This window comes from Aspergillus luchuensis, chromosome 1 (genome assembly GCF_016861625.1).
Source record: "Aspergillus luchuensis IFO 4308 DNA, chromosome 1, nearly complete sequence".
NCBI lineage: Eukaryota > Fungi > Ascomycota > Eurotiomycetes > Eurotiales > Aspergillaceae > Aspergillus > Aspergillus luchuensis.
Genome location: NC_054849.1, coordinates 1,051,551 through 1,073,026, shown reverse-complemented (window position 1 = coordinate 1,073,026; position 21,476 = coordinate 1,051,551). Strand labels below are relative to the sequence as shown.

The window sequence follows — 21,476 nt, the reverse complement described above, 5'->3', positions numbered from 1 at the left end:
ACTGTCAATGAAGGACCCCTGCCACCCCAAGAGCTAGCGACGCTACACCAAAAGTTAGACACATCCCGCGGTGGAGACATCCAGGCCCATCCTTCTCTAGACGGTCTCGATGATCGCTCGTATCGCGTGCGGCTCTGGCCAGTGAAATGTATCGCCGTCAGCCAGTTCTACCACTAGCGGCTGACACTTTCTACCCTGCAAAACTTTTTGACCACGCCTCCACCTCTACTTCTTCTTGATTTCGCCCAGAGCTATGGGATAGTGAATCGCAGGAGCCCCCAGGGTTTTCTCCTGCCAGCCTTATACAATGTCTAGATCACGGTCTAGTATGGCGAGCGACGGGCACGATCGTCTGGAACCGCGACTGCTGCGAGCAGCTGAGAGCGACCAGGTCGAGGCTCTGCAACACGTCGTGGAATTGGCCCGCGACAATGGCCAGCTCAGCGACAACTTCCTGCGGATCGGACTCATGCGCAGCTGTGAGCGGGGATCGATCGCAGCGACTCAATTCCTCCTTTCTCTCGGCGCAAAGACCGATGTCGCAAATAACCGTCCTTCACCGCTCCTACGCGCTGTCGAGCGCAATCACGTTCGCATCGTGCAGCTCCTACTGGATTATGGCGCGTCGCCGGAGATAACGGATAAGAAAGGCCGGACTGCATTGATGACGGCGGCATGGAAAAATCACTGGCATGTGCTCCACCTTCTCATATCGCGTGGTGCAGACGTCAATGCGAAGGACCAGAAGAAGAGAAATGTCTTGCACAATCTGGCCGCCGATAAGCAATGCGATTGGGGCGAGGATGTCATCGAGCTTTTGCTGCGCACAAGCTGCAAGCTAGACGGAGTTCAAGGTCAAGATGATTTGGGTCGCACTCCATTACATTGGGCCTGCGCGACGGGGAAATTACGCTTCGCAGAGATGCTTCTTGCCCGACCCGAAGGGCCAATCGCAGATGTGAACGCAGTAGATTTCAGAAACAAGACTTCCCTCCACATTGCTGTCTCCCATGGTCGCGATGATATTGTTCAACTCTTACTCCGGCATAAAGCAGATATCAATGCGAGGAGTGATGGAGGCTGGACGCCTCTTCACAATGCCTGTGACAAAGGAGCTGAATTGATCGTGCGCATATTGTTGCGGGAAGGCGCCCAGATCAACAGCCAATTGTTGACTGGAATCACTCCATTGCATCTGGCGGCGCAGGCAGGCCATCGGGAAATTGTTGAATGTTTGATGGAATACAAAGACCTCAAAACGAGAATCCGAGACAATTTTGGCAGTACACCCTTCCTGCGAGCAGCCCAATTCAAGCGTCGGGATATTGTGTCGCTCCTGGCGCCCTTTAACAATGTCGATGCGCTTACGCCGGAAGCAAAGGGGGCGTGCGAAGGCTTCGAGGCTACTGTTGTGGATTTTGGAAATTTCCACAACGAGAACCGGGTGAAGAAGACGTCCGTTTACAATCTGCTCTATGGGCGTGATCCAGGAAATCCGCGCAAACAAGCCTTTACCACGTTGCCAGCCGACAGTCGAGCGACCGACTTTCGCTGGATCCATCTGCCAGCTAATAATCTTACCTGGGTCGAAGCTTTGCTCACGAAATCATTCATTGAGGAGGGAGCTCACGATGTGGAGAGCTTTAAGGGGCTTGAAAGGTCGTTTCGATATCAACACCGCGGACAAAAAATCCATTCTCACTTTATGCGACCATTGTGCCAGAGTACACCTCGCGCAGCACGACTCCGAGAGGAAGATAGCTCGGAAGAGAAGGAAATGGTGTCTCCCCGGATCTTGGTAAATGGACAATCTCTTGAAGCACCGAAGTCCCCAGGGGAGGGAGGCAGCCCGAGGGGCCGGAAACTAGGCGGCAAAGGTGACCGGTCAGATACCAATCTGCAGAACGATAATGGTCCCTCTGGGAAGAAGGGAAAGAACACTACGAAGCACAGCAAGAGCGGAGGATTTAAAAAGCCAGAATCCAGGAACCAATCCGTTGTCGCCCATGAGAGGCACCGGCCAGTGCTCTCACTGTGCAAGGAGCAAGCCCACACAACCTGCAATGTGTGCATGTTCATGCCTTATCTGCACTTTGAAACAGATGAGCGAAGGAAGAAGATGCAGGAAGCGATTAAACGAGCTGAGACGCGCAACTTTGCTCACCCGGGTCTAACACGAACTCCTACAAGAGATGAGCTTCTTATCAGCGCGCACTTAGCGTCATCCACCTCTTCGCTGCATATACGACGCACGTTAGATCAATTCTTCTACCCCAACATCGACACGCAGACTCGGGACCAGGATCAGGTTGTGTATCGCTATCAGACGAAGGGGCAAGGTAGCGAGCGCTCCTGGGCCGAGCCCAAAATCTTCATGGTCGACCAGCTGTGGATGTGGATTGTAGGAACGAACTTGATTGTGACCAGTTTCCCTCAGCGGTGGGATCAGCCTAAGAATGACCCTCTCAATGTTCTCGATGGTATCATTGAAGACATCAATTCCAAGACTCGGGAACCCGTACGGTCCGTTTACGACCTGGCTATCATTATCACCACCCGCTGCTCTGGCGTGTTCGACCGTCACCGCATGGGGGATGAGGAGTATCAATTCCTAGACATGTTCGAGGCCTCGATCGGTGTGGCCACGGACCGGGAGACCGTGCTTTTCAATCGGTTCAACCGAGCATCAGCGCAGGCATCGGATTGGCTAAAGAACCATCGCAAGCTAAGTCGCTTTGCCAGGGATCCGCTCACCAAGGGTGAGCCAGCCGAGAAAAGCTTTGAGCGATTTCTGAAAGAAGAGGAGGAAGAGGATGCGCAGCCCCTCTTTGTGGACAACTTGCTTGACATCGGCCAAGAGACCGAGCTCCTTTCGGAGGCCAAGGATATTCGCGACGAACTCAACATGATCCGAACGGTCCTGCAACACCAGCAAAATGTCCTTCTGGACTTTCAGGAGGCTATCTGTGAGATTTACTACGGACAGCAGCGGTCACAGCATGAGGTCAAGAAGCGGTTCAAGGAACAGCAGCGCACGATCGACATGCACCTGAAGGATATTGACCGGATGGACAAACAAGCCGAACGAATCTATTCTTCCATTACAGACCTGCTGGATCTCAAGCAAAAACATGCCAACGCGTTCGAGGCACGGTTCGCCCGCGATCAAGCGGCCGGAACGACGCGCCAGGGAAAGATCATGATGGTTTTCACAATTGTCACGATCATTTTCCTCCCACTGTCTTTTATCACGTCTGTCTTCGCGATCAACATGGCCGAGTTCGAAGGGGCAAACGAGCTGCATTTGCCGTATGTGGCCAAGTACACGTTTGGCATTGGCTTTGCCATCTCTATTCCCCTGATCTTGGTTGCACTGTCTGTCGATGACATTGGAGACGTCTGTCAGGAAGGCACACGGCGAATGCGCCGATGGATGTCGCAGAAACGAGCTGCTGCATCTCCTGCTGGTATGCAGGACAATACTAGACCGACGGCGTTTGAGATCGAGAAGATTCTCAGTGCTCGTCGGTCTCGGAAGAGTGTTGAAATGGACACGGACTTTGCGGGAAGCTTGCTTCCTGTGTCGACGCGAGGGACTACTCGGACTATGCTGTCCCGTGGATGATTGAATTGATGGTACCAATGACCGACACGAATGATGAGTTTATGACTTTCGTAGGTAGATAAAAGCTATAGGATGTTGATCAGATCATGCCACTCGGCGGATTGACGTAATTGCTTGGACATCTTTGGATGGCATGACAGCATCCATTTCTTCATAGGAGTATATTAGTTCCCATGAGTCCAGTTGTTGCTTCCCTGAGCCCTGCTGGTGATAACACATTCTCTCAAGTGTTCTTCCATTCAGTGCGCGTCCATCACATGACTCCTTTTGTATTCTCGCTTCCCACTTCCATCTTCCCTCCAGCTTCTCCCATTTCTTCTCTCGTTCTCATCTTTCGCCACTCGTCACCCACCATCAACCTCTCCCAGCTAATCCAACTCACATGTACGTACACATGCCTTTCCGGAATTCCATTCTAATCCGCCGACATCGCATGTGCCTAACTAGCCAAAGTGGACGACATCCACTTTTCTCGGGCGATCCCGGTTGCGAATCCGTTTAGGGGCCAGACCGAGAATCCAAATAAGGTTGAAGATCCCTATCGTTAGAACGGGAGAAGCAGATGCCGAGCCGATGCTCCAGATCGGTCAACAATGGATTCTATCATTCCGGACGAAGTCTTCCATGTGCCATCGGATGGAACCGGGCGCACCAACCGTGACTCACATGTGGATCAGATCGACCACCATGTGTACATGTCTGCAATGGAAGGGATTTGAGCTGAGGAGATGAAGATATGTCTCGGAAAGAGGATAGTATTCCCAACAAAGGGGATATTCGTGACGCGCCGTTCCGGCCCATCCATCCTGGCCGGGAATGATATCATCATGTGCTCAGCACCAGCTCTGACCCGACAATGAGCTTCGTATCGCATATCTACGCTTCATCTGCTGCTCCCAGCTCGAGTTTCAGCAGAGAAGGTCTCAAGCTATACAGAGTGACTGATTCCTGCCGCTCAATGGCACAATGAGGCTACCGGGCTACTCCGTCGCTTGCAAGCGTCCATCCTCCCTCCTCACCTCCGTCTCCCGCTCAACCATAAAGCCCATAACCATCAGCAGACCTCTCGCAACACAGATCAGTCACTCAACTGCATTCCGCGAAGAGCACGACAAAGAACGCGTTGTCATTCTCGGCTCCGGTTGGGGCGGCTACAACCTCTCTCGCAAGCTCTCTCCGCAGAAATACAACCCCATCATCATCTCCCCTCGGTCATACTTCGTCTTCACTCCTCTCCTCACCGATGCCGCCGGCGGCTCCCTAGACTTCTCCCACATCGTGGAACCAATCCGCGACCCTCATTCAAAAGTCGACTTCATCCAAGCTGCCGCGCGATCCGTCAACTTCGCCGACAAAACCATCACCTGCGAAGCCACCGTCGTGAAAAGCGGCGTGACTGAGACACCACGGACCAGCGAAGACGAGGAATTCCAACTCAATGCCACCCAATCCGCCAGTCGCAAACGCACCTGGGAAACCGGCGAAACATTCACCATCCCCTACGACAAACTCGTCATCTCCGTCGGTACCGTCTCCAAGACCTTCAAAACCCCCGGCGTGCGCAAAAACGCCCTCTTCTTCAAAGACATCGGAGACGCGCGCAAAGTCCGCCGTCGAGTGCGAGAATGCTTCGAACTCGCCGTTTTGCCCACCACCTCCCCAGAGCTCCGCTCTCACCTCCTCCACTTCGCCATAGTCGGCGCCGGCCCAACAGGCACGGAACTCGCCGCCTCCTTACGCGACTTCATCGTAAAGGACCTCGTCGCCCTCTACCCAGCCCTCAAAGGCATTCCCAGAATCACTCTCTACGACATCGCCCCCAAAGTCCTCTCCATGTTTGACGAGAAACTCTCCCAATACGCCATGGACACCATGCAAAAGGAAGGCATTGAGATCAAACCCTCCCATCACGTCCAGAGCCTCCGATGGGGCGAGCCCGGCGCTGAACCACCCTACGAAATGGACCCTAAGCGCTGCCTCACCCTAACCACAGCGGAAGAAGGCGAAGTCGGCGTCGGCATGTGCGTCTGGGCTACAGGGAACGCCATGAACAAATTCGTCCGTGACGCCCTAACAACCGTCGACAAGTATCCCTCCAACTCTGCCCTCTTGAAATCCCCTACCTCCAATGATACATCTGGCACCCAAAAAACCACCACCAATACAACCTGGCACGTCAAAAAAGCCCCTAAAGTCGGCGCCCTCCTGGTCGACGGCCACCTCCGCGTGCAACTCGAATCCTCCTCCTCCGATGATGACGAAAGTAACCCTCCCCAAACAGCAATCCTCCAAGATGTCTACGCCCTCGGCGACAACGCCATGCCCGAGACCGGCGCACCCCCAGCAACCGCGCAAGCGACTTTCCAAGAAGCAAAGTGGCTCGCGACGCGGCTGAACAAAGATGACTTTGCGACGGCGCCGCCCTTCTCGTTCCGAAACATGGGGACGTTGGCGTATATCGGGGATGCGAAGGCGTTGATGCAGATCCCGCATGACAATAAAGAGGATGGCGGGAGGTATTTACCCGAGGGGTTGACGGGACGGATGGCTTGGGTGGTGTGGAATTCGGCCTATTTGACCATGAGTATTAGTTGGAGGAATAAATTGAGGGTTGGGTTTAGGTGGTTGCTGAATCAGATTTTTGGGAGGGATGTTTCGAGGTATTAATCTTGACCTCCTTTTTCCCTTCCCCTCTTTTGTTCGGGTCTTTTTTTCTTCTTTCTTTTATCTTCTTTAAAAAGAGGTGGGTGGGGTGTAGGGTTGGTAGTATGTATGTATGTATGTATATACAAATATACATCTAGGAGATGCTTCATCATATCTATCTATCTATAGCTTCGCTGTATCCTGACTCTTGGAATAATACTCCTTGACAGCCCGATCAACCACCCCCATCGCCACGACCAGCTCATAATCATGCAATCTGGGGGTAATGACCTGCACGCTAAGCGGCGAATCAAGATATATGCGTCTATCGACGAGTTTCTCGTCCCCTGTACATCATCATCCACTGGTCAGCACATCACAACACTCAAGCAAACATCATCTCAATAAACAAGAAAAATGAGAAAGGTATGGGGGACAACATACACAACTCCCTATTCTTCGCATCCCAGCTCCCCCTCACCGGATCCTTCATCTCCCTCCCCACCTCCAAATCCTCCATCTTCACCTTCCGCACCGGCACCACACCCGCCGGGTAATCCAGCAGTACCCAGGACGAGGTATACCCGACTGCATTATACTTGTCGTGTTCAGGGACGGGGTGCGGTGCGACGGGGTGGATGATTGCGTCTATTCTCCTCTTTGTCCTCTCGTTTCCTTGGTTTTCTGCAGTGGGGCAGGGATACGTCCACATGGTCATCATCTCACGCTGGACCTGTGCGCGTTGATGCTGCAGCTCACATAGTTCCGGTACGGTGAGGGGGTTGCGGCGCTTCGAGCGGCCCTGGAGCCAGGGGATCAGGGGCTCGTTGGTCTGTTCGAGGAGGTCGTGCATGAGGTTACCGCCGTCGATGCCCATGAGTTTGTTGGCGATGGTTTGGCATTTGCGGAGGGCGGGTGGGGTGGGGAGGTCGATGAGGTCGATGTCATGATGGTGCAGGATGGTAGCGACTTCGTTGACGATGTTGCGGACGGGAGGAAGGGGTTCGACGAGGCCGTCGGTGCGGAGGATGCCGATGGTTAGTTTCTGTTTCTGCTTGGCTGGCGATAGGGATAATGATGATGAAGGACCCCAGTTCCCCGGTATACAGTCCTCTCCGAACAGTTCTGCCCTGGGCACGATCTCCGCCAATGCTAACCCTATGTCTTCGACGGAGTGGCCCATCACTCCAGCCACAGGCTGCAATGCGATGCGGTTCTTCGCTGGCAGATGACCCGCCTCTTGCTGGCCGCCGTATGGGAGTCGGCCGTGACTGGGCTTGAAGCCATATTTGCCCACGCACATGGGTGGGATGCGTACGCTGCCGCCGATGTCGGTGCCGAAGCTGAGGGTGGTGCCGCGGAGGGCTAGGAGGGCGGCTTCGCCGCCGGTGCTGCCGCCGACGGTTAGGCGGCGGTTGAGGGGGTTCAGGGTGCGGCCGAAGAGGTGGTTTGCGGTGTCAAGGGTGGAGACGGTTTGGGGGACGTTGGTCTTGGTGATGATGATGGCGCCGAGGGATTGGAGGAGGGTGACGAGGTCGGCGTCTTTGGTGGAGGGGTGGAAGGCGAGGGCGGCGAGACCGTTGGTTGCGTCGACGCCGGTGATGTGGAAGGTGTCTTTGACGGAGATGGGGAGGCCGTGGAGTGGGCCGATGGGGGTGTTGGTGGTGCGGAGGTGGGTGTCGAGGGTGCGGGCGCGGGCGAGGGCTTGGGTGAAGAGAGGTTCGGAGAGGCAGCGAGAGAGTTGTTGGGCGATGGCGGCGCGCTGGGATGAGGTGAGGTTAGTGATGTGTTGTTCTTATATGGAGTTGGGTATACCTTGCAGAACGCGCGGGTGACTTCTTCCGCGGTGAGGCGTTTGGAATGGAGTTCTGTCAGGAGGGATCGGATGTCGTAGTCTTCGGTGATGTGCAGCTCATGAGGAGTGAGTAGTCCGCAAGTTCGCGGGATGTCAACGACATTGATGCTCTCGCTGTAGGAAGGGTTGGTGACGGAGTTGGCGACGGAGAGCATCCCCGCGGGGATTTGTGAAGCGGCGAGACGCCATTCCGGGGGAATGAGGGATTCCAAATGCTGCTGCTTGCGAGCTGCAATGGACTGATAGTCAGACATGTTGCTCCTTGGCTTTGGTGGGTATTACTTGGGACTTGAGGTTGAAACGAGAAGGAGAGAAAGAGGGAATGGTGTTGTTGATTGATACTTGGGGAATGCGGAGAAGCAACGCAGCCGAGGCCCGACTCCACGTGAGGGGAGGCCATTACGCCAGGGACCGACACGGATAATCGGTAAGCTTAATATACCATAGCTATGGAAGAATGTATAGGAATTGATTACAAACTATTTGAAATGGTGACTGGCTGATAAAATGTTGTACAATTGATGTAGAGGGGCAGCCTGGTGTTGCGAGTGTGCAGCTAAGAGTACATGTAGGATAGATAGGGCAGCGATAACAGAGGCGTAAGGAAGCACCTCACATTACCGAATACAATCATTCGTCCCACCACCTCTCCGTCAGGCATAACTTCTGACCATGGCCAGAAGTTTGATATCCCCCTACTGACCCACCCCACCAGCAGCAAAGAAACGCAGTAGTGTTGTCACTGCTGTCGTTATAGTTGTCCAAGCAATCAGTGTTGCCGTAGCGGAAACCATTCTCCCTTCCTCCACCACTGGACGTCGTCATTTTCGGGTGTCATGGCGAATTTGGTCCAAGTATCGAGGCGTTAATGAGGGTTAGCCTGATAGCCGAATAGCAGCCGCTCATCGATAATTCCTTCGTGGCCTTCGGAAACACGCGCTGTTTTGAGCGAAGTGGAATCTTATCGTCAAATGCGTATCCTACCATGGGTAAGCCAGTCTTTCCTTCTATCCTCGTAAGCAAAAGAAGACTTACCATAGATGTGTTGCCAGCTCTATCCGTTACGCAGCTTGCGAACGAGCAGAAGACCCAGCAGATTATGTTGAGTCGGAAAAGGCTGATGGAGTGTTGATATTAAACTGAAACAGCTTCCCGGAGCTTTGTAATACCTACATACAGGTAGGTAGCGATCTCGATACCGACAGTCTATCGCAACAATCGAGGTTTGTCCTACTGAAGTGAGATGATTTTTCCACTGATTCGGGACCACGACCTTTGGCTTGGCTCAAGATCATCTTGAGCTGGGTTATCACTTTCGGACACCTTGGCTGAAGGGGAGTATGAGAATTAATCTCATATATATAGACCCAAGCCATGAAACTCCAGCACCTTTTCTATGTCCCTGCCAGCTGCGAGCAGAACATGGTCAGGGTCTTAATGCTCTTTCCGCACAGTTGATCTGTCTCAGCAGGTTCTTCGAGCTGGTCAACATCAGAAAGCGGATGCTCAGGGTCAAATTGGCCGCCATGGACCCATGACGCCTGGTCGTAATGGGCTATCTCTTCTAGCTTTCCATTCTTATACAAGGAAACTTCTTGTTCGGCCCAAACCGTATGAAGCAGCTGGACCTCCTTGAAGCAGTAGGTCGGGCGGAAACACTTGCCAAAGGAAGAAACCTAAATTGGTTCTTCGGTGGAACTGGCATGCGACTGCTCACAACATAGCCCGTCGAATCACAATAGACTCTCGCATTATGATCTACCTTACATAGAGATAGGATCATCAATAAAGCTATAACCTCCTAGCCGCTTCCGAGAGGATTGTCACCAATCCGCATTCAGGTGTGAACATGAAGTTGGGCTCCGGCATTCGTAGCCCAACGTTTGTCATGCAACGCGAGGATTTGTGCGCATCTTTCAAGTCTTGCTCGAACCGAAATCTGCCCTGCTGCCCTCAACAGCTACATTCCTTCGGTGTCGACATGTTGTTTAGCCGTCTGTGTCATCACGAGGAACGACGGAGATTGGTCGCTCCAGCTTCCATGCCACGAAGAGGGTAGTGAATACGGCTATCTCCGACAGGGTTGAGGACTGCCACAGCTGGGCAAGAGGGTGACCAAGGGGAGTTGTTTTGGTGGCTGTCTTTAACTGGGGACTCATTAAAATGTCGTATGAGCCACTGTAGACACGGTGGATGTTTATAACTTCAGTAAGGTAGTGTCGGCGTGGTTGAATTGATTACTAGAACAGTTAGTACAGCCATGAGAAGTACATATCGAGACACCTACACAAAATCGAGGCGGGCATCAGAGGTTCCAGAGTAGCATTTTCCCTGGCCCTGCATCATGATTTGTCCTTCCCATTCCTGTGATCCAATCAGGCCAGCAAAAAGAATGCTGGGTGATCGTCAGGACGTTGGCCGGAGAAAGCTGGTGTCTGTGATTCAGGGACCAGCTGTTGGTCGATTAACGGTTGCAATTTGGACCGCTTTGCTTCAGTTCGTTGTCGTCTGTTGTCAACTAAGCAACAGGCCGAGCGTGGATGATTTGGTTGTGGCTTTTTGTTCTTACGGTGCTTGCTCCACACTCTTTGAACAGCTCAAATCCCAAGGAACTTCTTGTGGGCATTCGCCCGCATCTGTCGCATCAAGGCCTACATCGAGTAGTTCCTGACGCCTGGCTTGTCCAAAAATAGCTATTATCTGGGTGGAATGATAAGTCTTTGGGAGCTTCGGCTGTTGTGACACCGTCCATGTTAAAAAACCACAGGTAGTGCCTCCTCTGGCTTTTCCAGAAGCATGTTGCCAAGTGCCAGCGGCCAATCCTTCGAAGTCATATACCGGTCCAAGAAATGTCCACATCGAATCCACCGCATACTAACAGAGCTCGAACAAGTCCACGAAAAGTGGTTCAACAGCGCATTGGAACAACAGTAATCAAGAGCTTGGTAACGGTCATCTCGAAGGCGATATCGCTACCACATCATACATCTCAAGCCACCAACAATAGGGAGCATCGGGTTTCAAAGTGCCTGTGCCACTTTGAAATCCCAGGGCAACATCGTGACCACCGGGGAACCCGCCAGAGTCGTTGGCCCGATATACCACGCCATGGCTATTGATGGAGCGCCGCAGCTCAAAGATTGCATGCAGTGCGGAACTGTCTGATTTTTCGGAGACATATGGCGGCCACATTCTCATCCAACTAGAGTGCGACTGGGCAACCGTTGCGGTCTTCCAATACTCTTTTCTTGAACCAGCATATTTCCGTACCGCCACCCAGAACAGCAAGAGCACAATTACTTGCTCCACTCGCAACCGCTGTGGTTTCAGACTGCTGCACATGGTTCAGAACAGTCGGATACGTAGGCATGGCTGCCAAAGTGCGGGGAAGCTAAAGTAATAAGAACGGGCATGAGGAGGGAAGAGAAGAAGAAAATACATGGCCTTACTTCCAACCGTGATACAACATAAACCTTCCCTTACCAGCATTATCATTCACATGTGCAAGACGTTATAAAACCGTTGGGACGGCAACGTGTAAAAGATGTGGCATATCGTTGGATATGAGTGTCTATGGGCCGTCAGTCCCAACAAAGCACACTGGCAGGGACGGTAGACTGACTGTTCGATACATGGCAAATCCAGTATCCTTGCGTGGTCCATAAGACTACCACGCCAAATGCAGATGAAAGACACAAATTCGACGGTACTTTGCCCCCATATTAGTAGGCCTGCGGGAAAGCAAAGTGGTTGCCTGTATCATCATCTTTGAAGAAACCAGTTCCCTATCGTTATATCCTCCTCCGCCACATCCGAACTGCATGTCCTCTTCTTATATTGCCCTTTTAGAATATCGCAGCCCCAATGGCAACAGTCGTTCCAGTTCTGTTTGGTGTCGTTTCAGGAACTGAGTTGAGATCACGCAGCAAGGGCCTGCAGACTCTCAGCTTCGTCTTCAGTCGCAGGTGGCTCCAGAGCGATAGTTTCCAGTGGGTCAGAACGCCCACACAGAGACACCGACAGAATTATCAAGCGGAGACGATACTCCGGAGGGGACCATTGTGTTGTGCTGTAAATAGCAGTCCTCCCCCGGTGCCGGTCAAGATCTCCATATACATCCAAGCAAGCTATCGGACTCTGCGGTCTCAGTGAAATTCCCCCACAGCATCATGTTCCAGCCTTACATCTGCACCATACTTCTGCTTTCTGAATTGAAATGCCGCGATGCATCCTTCCATTACTCCATTTCTGGTCCAGCAGCTATAGAGGCGACAGTTGTGGTCGATGAGAAGTCTCCCGTTCCATCTGAAGATTCTTGTGTGGCACCGAAGTTTACTCCGACTGCTCCTCCGCTGTACGGAGACGAATAATTTGTTGCGGCTCTTGGGAATGTACTCAAATGGGACGATATACAATCAACAGTACGATGGTCATTTGGTAATACCATCAGTAAAGATACATCTGAAGGCGGGTGAGACAAGGTAGGAACATGACACGTACTGGATCATTAGTGTGCCCATAACCTTTTGGGCTTGATCTTGCCTATCACCGGACGCCGAAACGTTGCAAAGTCCATCGGCTTTTTGATGACCCTGAAAATAGGCTCTTGAGGAGATAGGTTTTCTCCGGGGTATAGCTCGCTTAGCAACGAAAGGCCATATTGATGAATACTCTCATCAGGCTGAGCTAATCACTCAAGATGCGCTCTGCTGACTTGATAGCAATTATTCTGAGTCTAAGCGTACTCGTATTATTTTCGGCATTCTGGTATGCTGTACTTTGGATTTTCGAAGCTGAAGATTGGGCGACGAGACCCTTTGTCTCGATAGGTCGAACAATGAAGCGAAAAAGATACCAAACGAAGGCCACGTCGCATCTTGCTTTCGTTTATCTTTCAAGAGAACCAGCACCCCGGGTGTACGGTCCAGTGAAAAGAAGTGATGCCTTGTAGAAGAACTGTGCATGATCACCTGCGCTCGTACGCGAGGTTGGCGACCTTGTGGAGTCTAAGAATGGATGTTCCTCCAGCTCTTGAAACCCAGAGTGGTTCTCCGCCGCTGGAAACCGTAGAGCTTGCAACCCGAAGCTCAGGGCAGGCACTATAAGCGAGCTTCATTTCTAGGGTGGTGGTGGTGGCTCGGAGTTCGCCAATTCGGTAGTTGGTTTCGATGGTAATCATGCGTGCCATAATGTGGTAAAGGCCACGTGCCTGAATACCCAGGTTTCTTCAGGTCCATGTCCGAGACTTGATTGCACGCCGAGATGGTCGACTTGACGCTCTCTCCAAATAGAAAGTTGAGAAATCAGAAAGGCTCGAGGTTTATCGAGCAAGTCACTTGATGTCGGCTGAAATATGATGAGGGGCGATGTCAACGGTGACAATGAATCTGAGGTGCAAAATTCACAAGCAAGCTCAGAAGACTGTTGTATATACTAATAGTAAGGTGTGGGTGTATAAAGAGAGACTATCGCTTGCAAGCGTATATATAAGGAGCTACCATAAGGAAAGAAAAGGCATGCCGTCGGGTGATAGATGGAAGCGAGGACGCTCCCCATATGTAGGCAGAATCAGTGAGGAAAAACTACGCTACTACTCAAAGCAGTCTCCTGATGACTGCTTCTTCCATTTCTCTGGTAACACAGGGTAGCATTCCTTGCCACCCAACAGAAGCAGAGGTTCAAACAGTGGCTTGATGCGACACGCGTTTGCGATGGAGACTCTTCCATCCATGTCCAACGATCAGGCCATTGCTACATCTCGGACGCATATAATTCAGCCCAATCATCATTTACAATCGCGCCAAATGATTCCCCCCATCGATGGGAATCACAGCTCCATTCATGTGGCTTGCTGCCCGACTGGCCAGAAAGACCACCAAGCCCGCAATATCCTCCTTCCTGCCCAGCCTTCCGTTTGGTGACCTCCGTTCCAGATCCTCCAGTCCTCCCTTGATCTTGATCAGCCCATTGGCCATCTTGGACGGGAAGAACCCTGGCGCGATAGCATTACACAGGATGTGTCGGGGCCCCAAATCGACGGCCAGGTTCCGGACGAGATGCAACACAGCTGCCTTGGAGGCAGAGTAACTGAAAGTTGCACTGGGGCCTAGACTGCCCGGTGTAATGCCTGCAGTCGAGCCAGTTACGATAACACGCGACGGGTCATCTTTGGTGGCCCGTGCCGTCAGCAGGGGAGTGAACTTCTGGATGGTGTAGAAGACGCTCTTCACATTCAGGTCCATGACCTTGCTAAACTTGTCCTCTGGGTAGGTATCAAACTTCTCGCCCCATGTTGCACCGGCGTTGGCGAAGAGGATGTCGAGATGGGAGGTGGTCTTGGAGACCTCGGCGACGAGCCGGTCTAGCTCCTCCATATTAGAGTTGTCGGCGGGGACAGCGATGGCGGTGGCGTGCGGGGGTTTGTTGGGGAGCGCATTTAGGGCCGCAACGGCTTCGGCGCAGGCAGACGCCTTGCGCGAGGTGATGTAGACCTTGGAACAGCCCGATTGGAGGAGACTAAATCAATTGGTAAGATCCTGGTTCGTTCTGGGGCGATTGCTTCTGTCTTACCCACTGGCAGTGTGCAGACCTAGACCGCGAGAGCCTCCAGTGACGAGGGCCACCTTTCCCTCCAGGGAGAAGATGGTGGGGAAGTTGTCCAGCTGGACCTGTTCAGAGGCAGACATGATGGATGAATGACGGTGGATGTCAGAGTTATGACGGGGCGGAGAGAGACGAGGCTACAGAAGTTATGTATTGACTCTGATCAGCTCGACTGTTTGGTTGCCGACCAGCATCCGAGGCTGTAACATCTCAACCCCGCACGGTATGTGACAGTTGGCCACTACGCATATTTTACCACCTTACTCCTTGTGGTTACTTGTCTAGCTGCTCCTGGTTAGTCTGGAATTGAAGCAAGTATGGGTGATGGGGGAATGCTGATTGGCCAGTGCAGATACCCTCCATCTACTCTATTCAGATGGATGAAAGTGAAAGCCGACCTCCAGTCCATTTCCTCAGGGACATCTCTCAGAGTTGTCTATTATGAGGTGCTCAGCGAAGATCGCCCAAAAAGGGAGAATTTCTCTGTGATATCATTCAATGCATCCCACTCTCTCTGTTCACAGCCAATGACAGGGATCGAAACTTGCTCAATCGTGCGCAGCAAGGTCCCCATCTGGACACATCCCCCACTCCTCGGATTGGTGGGAGAAGAGTACCTTGTAGGATCACAATGCCCTCAAAATGTCGTGATGATTGAACTACCCCTCTTTCATCCTTCTCTCTTGATTCATCTATCTTCCCCCTTTCTCCATTCATCAACATCACCATCATCTCAATCTATCCAACAGCTACATAGCATAGCTCACCAAACTTAACAAAATGACCTCCAAATACACCCTCCCAGACCTCCCCTACGACTACGATGTATGCCTTCCCCTTCCCCTCCTCTCCCTTCTTCCCCATCTCATCAACAACAGGCCCTCGAACCCATCATCTCGAAACAAATCATGGAACTCCACCACAAAAAGCACCACCAAACCTATGTGAACAACCTCAACGCGGCCCTCGCCTCTCAAGCCTCCGCTCTCGACAGCAACGACATCACCCAGCTCATCAGCATCCAACAGAAACTCAAGTTCAACGGCGGCGGCCACATCAACCACTCCCTGTTCTGGAAGAACTTGGCTCGTTACGACTCCCCGGCCACTAAGCTGGAGCAATCCGCCCCGACTCTCAAAGACGCTATTGAGAAGCAGTGGGGATCAGTCAAGAACTTCACGGATGCTTTTGAGGCAGTTCTGCTGGGCATCCAGGGCAGTGGGTGGGGCTGGCTGGTGAGTTCGGGGAAGAAGGGATTCCTCGAGATTGTTACGACGAAGGATCAAGATCCGGTGACGGGGCCGATTCCGGTGTTTGGGGTTGATATGTGGGAGCATGCTTATTATTTGCAGGTGAGGGACCCCTTTTCCCATTTACTTGCGTTGGGTGATGCTAATGTGATGGTGGTGTGGTGTAGTACCTGAACAACAAGGCTTCCTATGTGCAGAACATCTGGAAGGTGATTAACTGGGAAGAAGCAGAGCATCGGTACCTGAATGGTACGGATGAATTGGGTTCGTTGAAGTTGTAGTTAGTAGCCTTCTATCTATGTATCTATCAACAGACTGTCTATAACAGCCATACATGATTGATTGATTGGTTCATTCCTTCTCTTCAATTCCATATCTCTACAACAACCATATAGCGCACAACAACACACACACAGAGAACAAAAAAATCCAGAAAAAAGATCAATCATACCCCACCACCCCTCTCCCCATATCCACAACCCCAATCCCAGTCCCGATCCCATCACTAACCCCAACCCTCACACACCTCCCCACAATCCCCCTCTCAGAGATCCCCAACTCCAACCTCTCCGGCAAGGTAACCTCGAATTCCACCCCATGCATCTTCCTCATCGGTAACCGGAAATAATGTAACGGGGGAGATGTATTATTCTCCACCGTGAGATCACCGTATTTCCTACATACACCACACGAGATCAGTAAAACTATTCACACACAGAGATAGAGCAAAGAGATAGGATATAATAGGATATTGCATACTCAATCCGCATATACACCGCCGCACTTTCCTGGAATGATCTGCGAGTGAGAGGGTCTGGGATGCGGAAGAGGGCTTTTGTTGTTGTTATTCTCGATTCTTTTCCTGTTTGAGTATCTGACGCTGCTGGGTGTGTGGTGTTTTTGAAGAAGAGATAGTATGATGGGTTTGTTGTTGGTGATGTGGAGTCATTTGAGGAGGATGATGAAGGCGAAGAGGGAGGAGAGGTTGTTGTTGATGATGATGATGATGATGAAGGGAAGATAACAGCGATGAGAGAGCCAGAGCTTTGGCGAGAAGGGCCGCACATCTTCAGTGTCTTTTTTCTGATAAATGTTCCTTGGGGTTTTGTTTATTCACACTATACTAGGGGAGGAGTTCTGTATAGTTTGGAGTTGGTGGGTGTATGCGTAAGAAGAGAGGAGAGTATAGATGGAAGATGTCCTGTTTATGGAGAGAAAGAAATAGGGACTACAGCTTCTATGTCTATATTGTCTAGCCCCCAAGGTACGTAAACACATAGATAGCATGTATTGGACATGGTTCCCCCAAGGTACTACTGAAAGCAAAGCTGCTCAAATGTGCGCATCTTTGGATGTGGGGCGCCACCGACTATTTTGTATGGGGGTGGGGCGGTGGATCACCTATCATCTATTGAGGATCTACTGAATGGGATAAAGAATGGGAGAGAGTATGAGCGAGTTTGCGGGGGTTTCTTGTCTAGAGTATTATTAGAACAAGGCAGATAGTATTCTGCTGATTGCCATGTCTCTATTGATACCATACACATCTCTAACAATGTCTACCCATTTATGTACTACTCACCCGCACTGGATGTGCCTCAGTGTTAAACACAAATTGGTTCCCGCTGCCGGGCTGCACTTGCCAGGCCGCATCTTCCGCAAACGCCATGTACGAGTATTTCATCACCTCGGCGAACAGGAAACTCTCCTGGTTATCGTATCGACTGCCGCCGTTGGCCGCGTTCACGTCTGTCAGACCTGAAAATCCGGAGCTGGTGCGGCAGTAGTCGTTGACGGCGCTGAATGCGCTCCAGATCCAATCCCGGTACTAAGATGTTGTTAGTCACTATTGACCTAATAGAATGAGGACTCAAGCTTACTGTTTCCTGCCCGGTAACTCTCCAGGCATAGTAGAAGCTTTCAATCACTTCCGGGCGCAGAATGTACGCGCCACTAGTAATGTAGAATCCGGCTTTCTCGTAGAGCGACTGCTGGCTCGAGGGAATGTCGCTGGTATCCCAGCTGAACGACTCCGGACCAATTCCCGTCAACGTCGAGTTGTACGTATCATGACACCCGCTCACCAGGTCCAGGCCGAAATTAATGAAGTCGGTCCGGTTCAGTACGGTGCCTCCCAGCAAGAAGCTACCTCCGTCGAAGCAGGTCAAGTGTTGCGAGCTCAATCCCAAAGTTCCGTTGTTGTAGGATGCCAGGAAGGTCAGGTCCGGGCGGGACGAGGGGTGCGACGCGAGATGCTGCATCGTCGATTGCGCCGCAGCCACCCAGCGGTCCTTGTAGAGACCGAACCGCTTGGGGTCGTACACGTACATCTTGATCAGGTACTCGTAGTAGGAGTCATCGCCACCATTCCAGCTCACCTGCGCATCCGTGAACTGTCCATTGCTGATGTTGATGTTGCTTCCAACCAAGCCGGGGAACGGCTCCGCAGACTTGGGCTGCGGGTTGAGGAGGTACGACTCGGCCTTCTGGCTCAGGTCGGCATACGTGGTGTCACCCGTAAGATCCGACAGGCGCGTCCATTCCAGCGCCAGTGTACCCGTCACAGCCAGACCATTGGTCTTGGCTCCATCATTCCCCCCTGAGGTGATGTTGAGGTTGTTGTATGGAACCCCCGAAGGCGTGTCGAAGGCGAACTTAAGCACATCGGCGAGGTTCTTCGATTGGGTCAAGAGCACGTCGATTTTCGACGAGTCTTGCACCAGGTCGGACACGGGCCCCTTCAGCAGATCATATCCGGACAGCATGCCTCCCAGGTAACGGATGGTGGTCTCGAAGAGGCTCACGGTGGTGTTTGTCTTAGAATAATCAATTTTGGCCACGTGGTCCAGGATCTGATTGACAATGGTGGCATTGCGCATGATCACTGCTGTGGAGAGTGCATCCACGGCCGAGGCACCCCAGCCATTCCGGGAGTCGCCATAGCCATTCGACACGGGATGCAGCTCGTCATGAGGAAACGCGTATTGGAGGTAGCCATCCCAGGCGTGCGAGAAGGCAGCCTTAATGGCATCTGCGCGCGATTGAGTGGTGTCGGAATTACTGTGCAGGACGGGCTGGGAGGAGCCAAAGTGAGGATAAGCGGCAGAAGGACTGGCGATGGCCAAGGCCGTCAGGGACAAGGAAAGCGAGGGGAGATGCATGGTTTGGCGAAATGAGTGACAACCGAGTGAGCAGACCCGAAATAAAAAAACCAAACTGGTCTTGCACAGACCACGAAAACAGGACGCAAGAATGAGAGCACGTCAACAAGCGGACGGAATCGGGTATAAATAAGACGATCTACCGGCTAAAGAATGCGGAGAAGCAGACGGGATCAGGCTGAGAAGGAGAGTTATGCTGCATCCATTTTGGGGGAGACCCGCAGACTACTAGTTTAGTTGCAGGATTCCATCGAGAGTGCCAGTGTGAGGACACACACAAAAACTGCTTTGCATACAATGACGGCACAGGGGAAGATGGAGGCGGCCCTGGAGTTTCCCAAAGAGGAAAGGCAGCCAGCAGTCCCTGGTTCCTGGGCGGGGCCAAGCCCCAATCCGCTAAGCTGCTTTGGGCCCACCCCCGCCGATCTGAGCCTCCGATTGGAGGGCCAGCCATGCAAGGGTGGATTCCTCTGCTGGTCCCCGAGGGGTATTCCTGATGTGATCGGTACCTGTTCCTGGCTGGCCGTGCAGGCAACCCAGCAGGTACTCCATCCTCACTTCATACCCATCAGATACTTCCGGGTGGGCGCATAATTTAACTCGAGACTTGGCGAGGTGCCACAGTCACATCGCGATGGCCAGTACGGAGGACTATTTAGTCGATCATTCGGGCAGGTCAGTCCGCATAGCAGATGATGAGGATGGGCAGATGATCGCCTGGAGATTCGGAGACCTCAGACCGACTAGTGGAAAGTAGGTTTGAAATCGAAAAAGCCAAAGGTGATCGCCTGGACTAAGGGTCAATATCTCTGGGCCGTTCTCGATATGGTTAGATCGAGCCATACGATATTCTTGTCCCTGTCTCACACGAGCTGCATCAGATGCTTGCCTTGACAAGGTATGCCTGGGGTTGGGCGTGGGCTGACAACCCCAAATAGTACTTCACTATATCCCCGCTTTCAAATGTCAGGACCCTTCAAGATCGGGGTGTCCTCGGCTGTGTGGTTAGAGTTTACTACATCAGGTCACCAGTCTACTTGCAGAAACATCGCATGTGCTTCATATATTTGCAGGTGATCTACCTGGATGTTGACAGAGCGTCTAGAATATGAGCACTGCAGGGCAGCTTTGGTCACCAGTTTCATCAAACTTTTTTGTTGGCTTGCTCGGTGAATGAAGGGAATATTCTCTCTCCCTGGAATGGGATACATCAAGGGTTTTTGACCCTTGGCCACTTCCCAGGAGGGGCTATGGTGCTGCCTCGGGACTCTCACCCAAAGGATAATTACTAAAGACATTATCTTGCGCCTGTATTCTGTTCACACAAAAATTATGAGACACTGTAATTGGTACTGGGGGTATCAATACTATTGATACTATTGCCGCTAAGAATGATATCCTGGCAGCCATATCGGCGAGTTGCTCACGACGTGGCCAACACAACACACTTCACTGGTATGGAGATATATGACCTGGGCATTCTAACTGCTGTCTCGCTAGAGAGCCAAATGGTAAATAGGTGGGTATCGATGTTGCTTCTGGTTGGTTGATTGTACTGTCTTCATCCGGGAGAGAAGATCGACCTGATGAGAATGCTCGAATTGAAGTGATGCACTGCGAAGAGGCAGTGGAAAGGACTGTCAATCTATGATCTGACATCTAGGAGCAGGTAATCAGGTAGTAGTAATAGCGCGCCCGATCGGCACTGGGGCCGACCGAATGCGGGATGCAATGCCGTAAGTTATGACAACATGTGGAGGTGACAGCACTCGGAGGATATTCGCCCATTCATTTGAAGCTGCGTAGTAATTCCTCCGAGATTTATCGGCCCGTAGTGACCGCACGGAATTAGTGATGAACTGGATTAGACCAGAACTCTAGATTGAATCTGGTGGAGGGAATTGACGGGATCCCACAAGATTTCACCGGGACATGCCAACCCCGCCAACAGGATCAGTAGGAAACTCCCATTGAAGCAACAAGCTTCAGGAACATGGCCAGACCCGATGTCTGCCTAACGGAATTAACTCTGTGCGACCGTCAGCCATGGATGAAGGCATCCCAACACTGCCAATCCAATCAATTGCAGGGCATTTGTGGCGGGCGGTGAGAACCTCTCCGATGGCGGGGCAAAAGAACAGGAAGAAAATTGCAGGCGGAGTCTTTCTTTATCTTTGCCCCGATCCGCCCCGGACGGACTGACTCACTTTCTCTCGCTCGTCTCTCGCGTCTTTTTTCCCCAGTTGTCCAACTGCTGTCTTTCTTCCCCGTCTTGGGGATCTTACTTCTGATTCTCTCTCCTTGAACATTCCCCTAGAGAGTTCCCCTCCCATCCA

The 21,476-nt window shown here is 52.0% G+C and overlaps 8 protein-coding genes across 8 annotated transcripts; 3 read left to right on the top strand and 5 right to left on the bottom strand.

Moving 5' to 3' along the window:
* Positions 1 to 328: 328 nt before the first annotated feature.
* AKAW2_10366A (ankyrin repeat protein) lies at positions 329 to 3,625 on the top strand (the record flags this gene model as incomplete). The annotated part of the gene is made up of 1 exon (XM_041686390.1): positions 329 to 3,625. The coding sequence occupies one exon, from the start codon at positions 329 to 331 to the stop codon at positions 3,623 to 3,625; it is 3,297 nt and encodes a 1,098-aa protein (XP_041537086.1).
* A 966-nt stretch (positions 3,626 to 4,591) lies between these two features.
* On the top strand, positions 4,592 to 6,292 carry AKAW2_10365A (putative pyridine nucleotide-disulfide oxidoreductase; the record flags this gene model as incomplete). Its single annotated transcript, XM_041686379.1, has 1 exon — positions 4,592 to 6,292. The coding sequence occupies one exon, from the start codon at positions 4,592 to 4,594 to the stop codon at positions 6,290 to 6,292; it is 1,701 nt and encodes a 566-aa protein (XP_041537085.1).
* A 364-nt stretch (positions 6,293 to 6,656) lies between these two features.
* On the bottom strand, positions 6,657 to 8,380 carry AKAW2_10364S (putative general amidase; the record flags this gene model as incomplete). Its single annotated transcript, XM_041686368.1, has 2 exons — positions 6,657 to 8,033; positions 8,087 to 8,380. 2 exons carry the CDS (start codon positions 8,378 to 8,380, stop codon positions 6,657 to 6,659), a joined length of 1,671 nt encoding a protein of 556 aa, XP_041537084.1.
* Positions 8,381 to 11,078: 2,698 nt separating this feature from the next.
* On the bottom strand, positions 11,079 to 11,468 carry AKAW2_10363S (uncharacterized protein; the record flags this gene model as incomplete). Its single annotated transcript, XM_041686357.1, has 1 exon — positions 11,079 to 11,468. The coding sequence occupies one exon, from the start codon at positions 11,466 to 11,468 to the stop codon at positions 11,079 to 11,081; it is 390 nt and encodes a 129-aa protein (XP_041537083.1).
* A 1,624-nt stretch (positions 11,469 to 13,092) lies between these two features.
* On the bottom strand, positions 13,093 to 13,314 carry AKAW2_10362S (uncharacterized protein; the record flags this gene model as incomplete). The annotated part of the gene is made up of 1 exon (XM_041686346.1): positions 13,093 to 13,314. One exon carries the CDS (start codon positions 13,312 to 13,314, stop codon positions 13,093 to 13,095), a length of 222 nt encoding a protein of 73 aa, XP_041537082.1.
* A 601-nt stretch (positions 13,315 to 13,915) lies between these two features.
* Positions 13,916 to 14,812, bottom strand: AKAW2_10361S (oxidoreductase, short-chain dehydrogenase/reductase family; the record flags this gene model as incomplete). Its single annotated transcript, XM_041686335.1, has 2 exons — positions 13,916 to 14,642; positions 14,697 to 14,812. The coding sequence occupies 2 exons, from the start codon at positions 14,810 to 14,812 to the stop codon at positions 13,916 to 13,918; spliced, it is 843 nt and encodes a 280-aa protein (XP_041537081.1).
* Positions 14,813 to 15,556: 744 nt separating this feature from the next.
* AKAW2_10360A (superoxide dismutase) lies at positions 15,557 to 16,260 on the top strand (the record flags this gene model as incomplete). Its single annotated transcript, XM_041686324.1, has 2 exons — positions 15,557 to 16,081; positions 16,147 to 16,260. 2 exons carry the CDS (start codon positions 15,557 to 15,559, stop codon positions 16,258 to 16,260), a joined length of 639 nt encoding a protein of 212 aa, XP_041537080.1.
* A 1,431-nt stretch (positions 16,261 to 17,691) lies between these two features.
* On the bottom strand, positions 17,692 to 19,140 carry MNS1B (glycoside hydrolase family 47 protein; the record flags this gene model as incomplete). Its single annotated transcript, XM_041686312.1, has 1 exon — positions 17,692 to 19,140. The coding sequence occupies one exon, from the start codon at positions 19,138 to 19,140 to the stop codon at positions 17,692 to 17,694; it is 1,449 nt and encodes a 482-aa protein (XP_041537079.1).
* Positions 19,141 to 21,476: the final 2,336 nt, after the last annotated feature.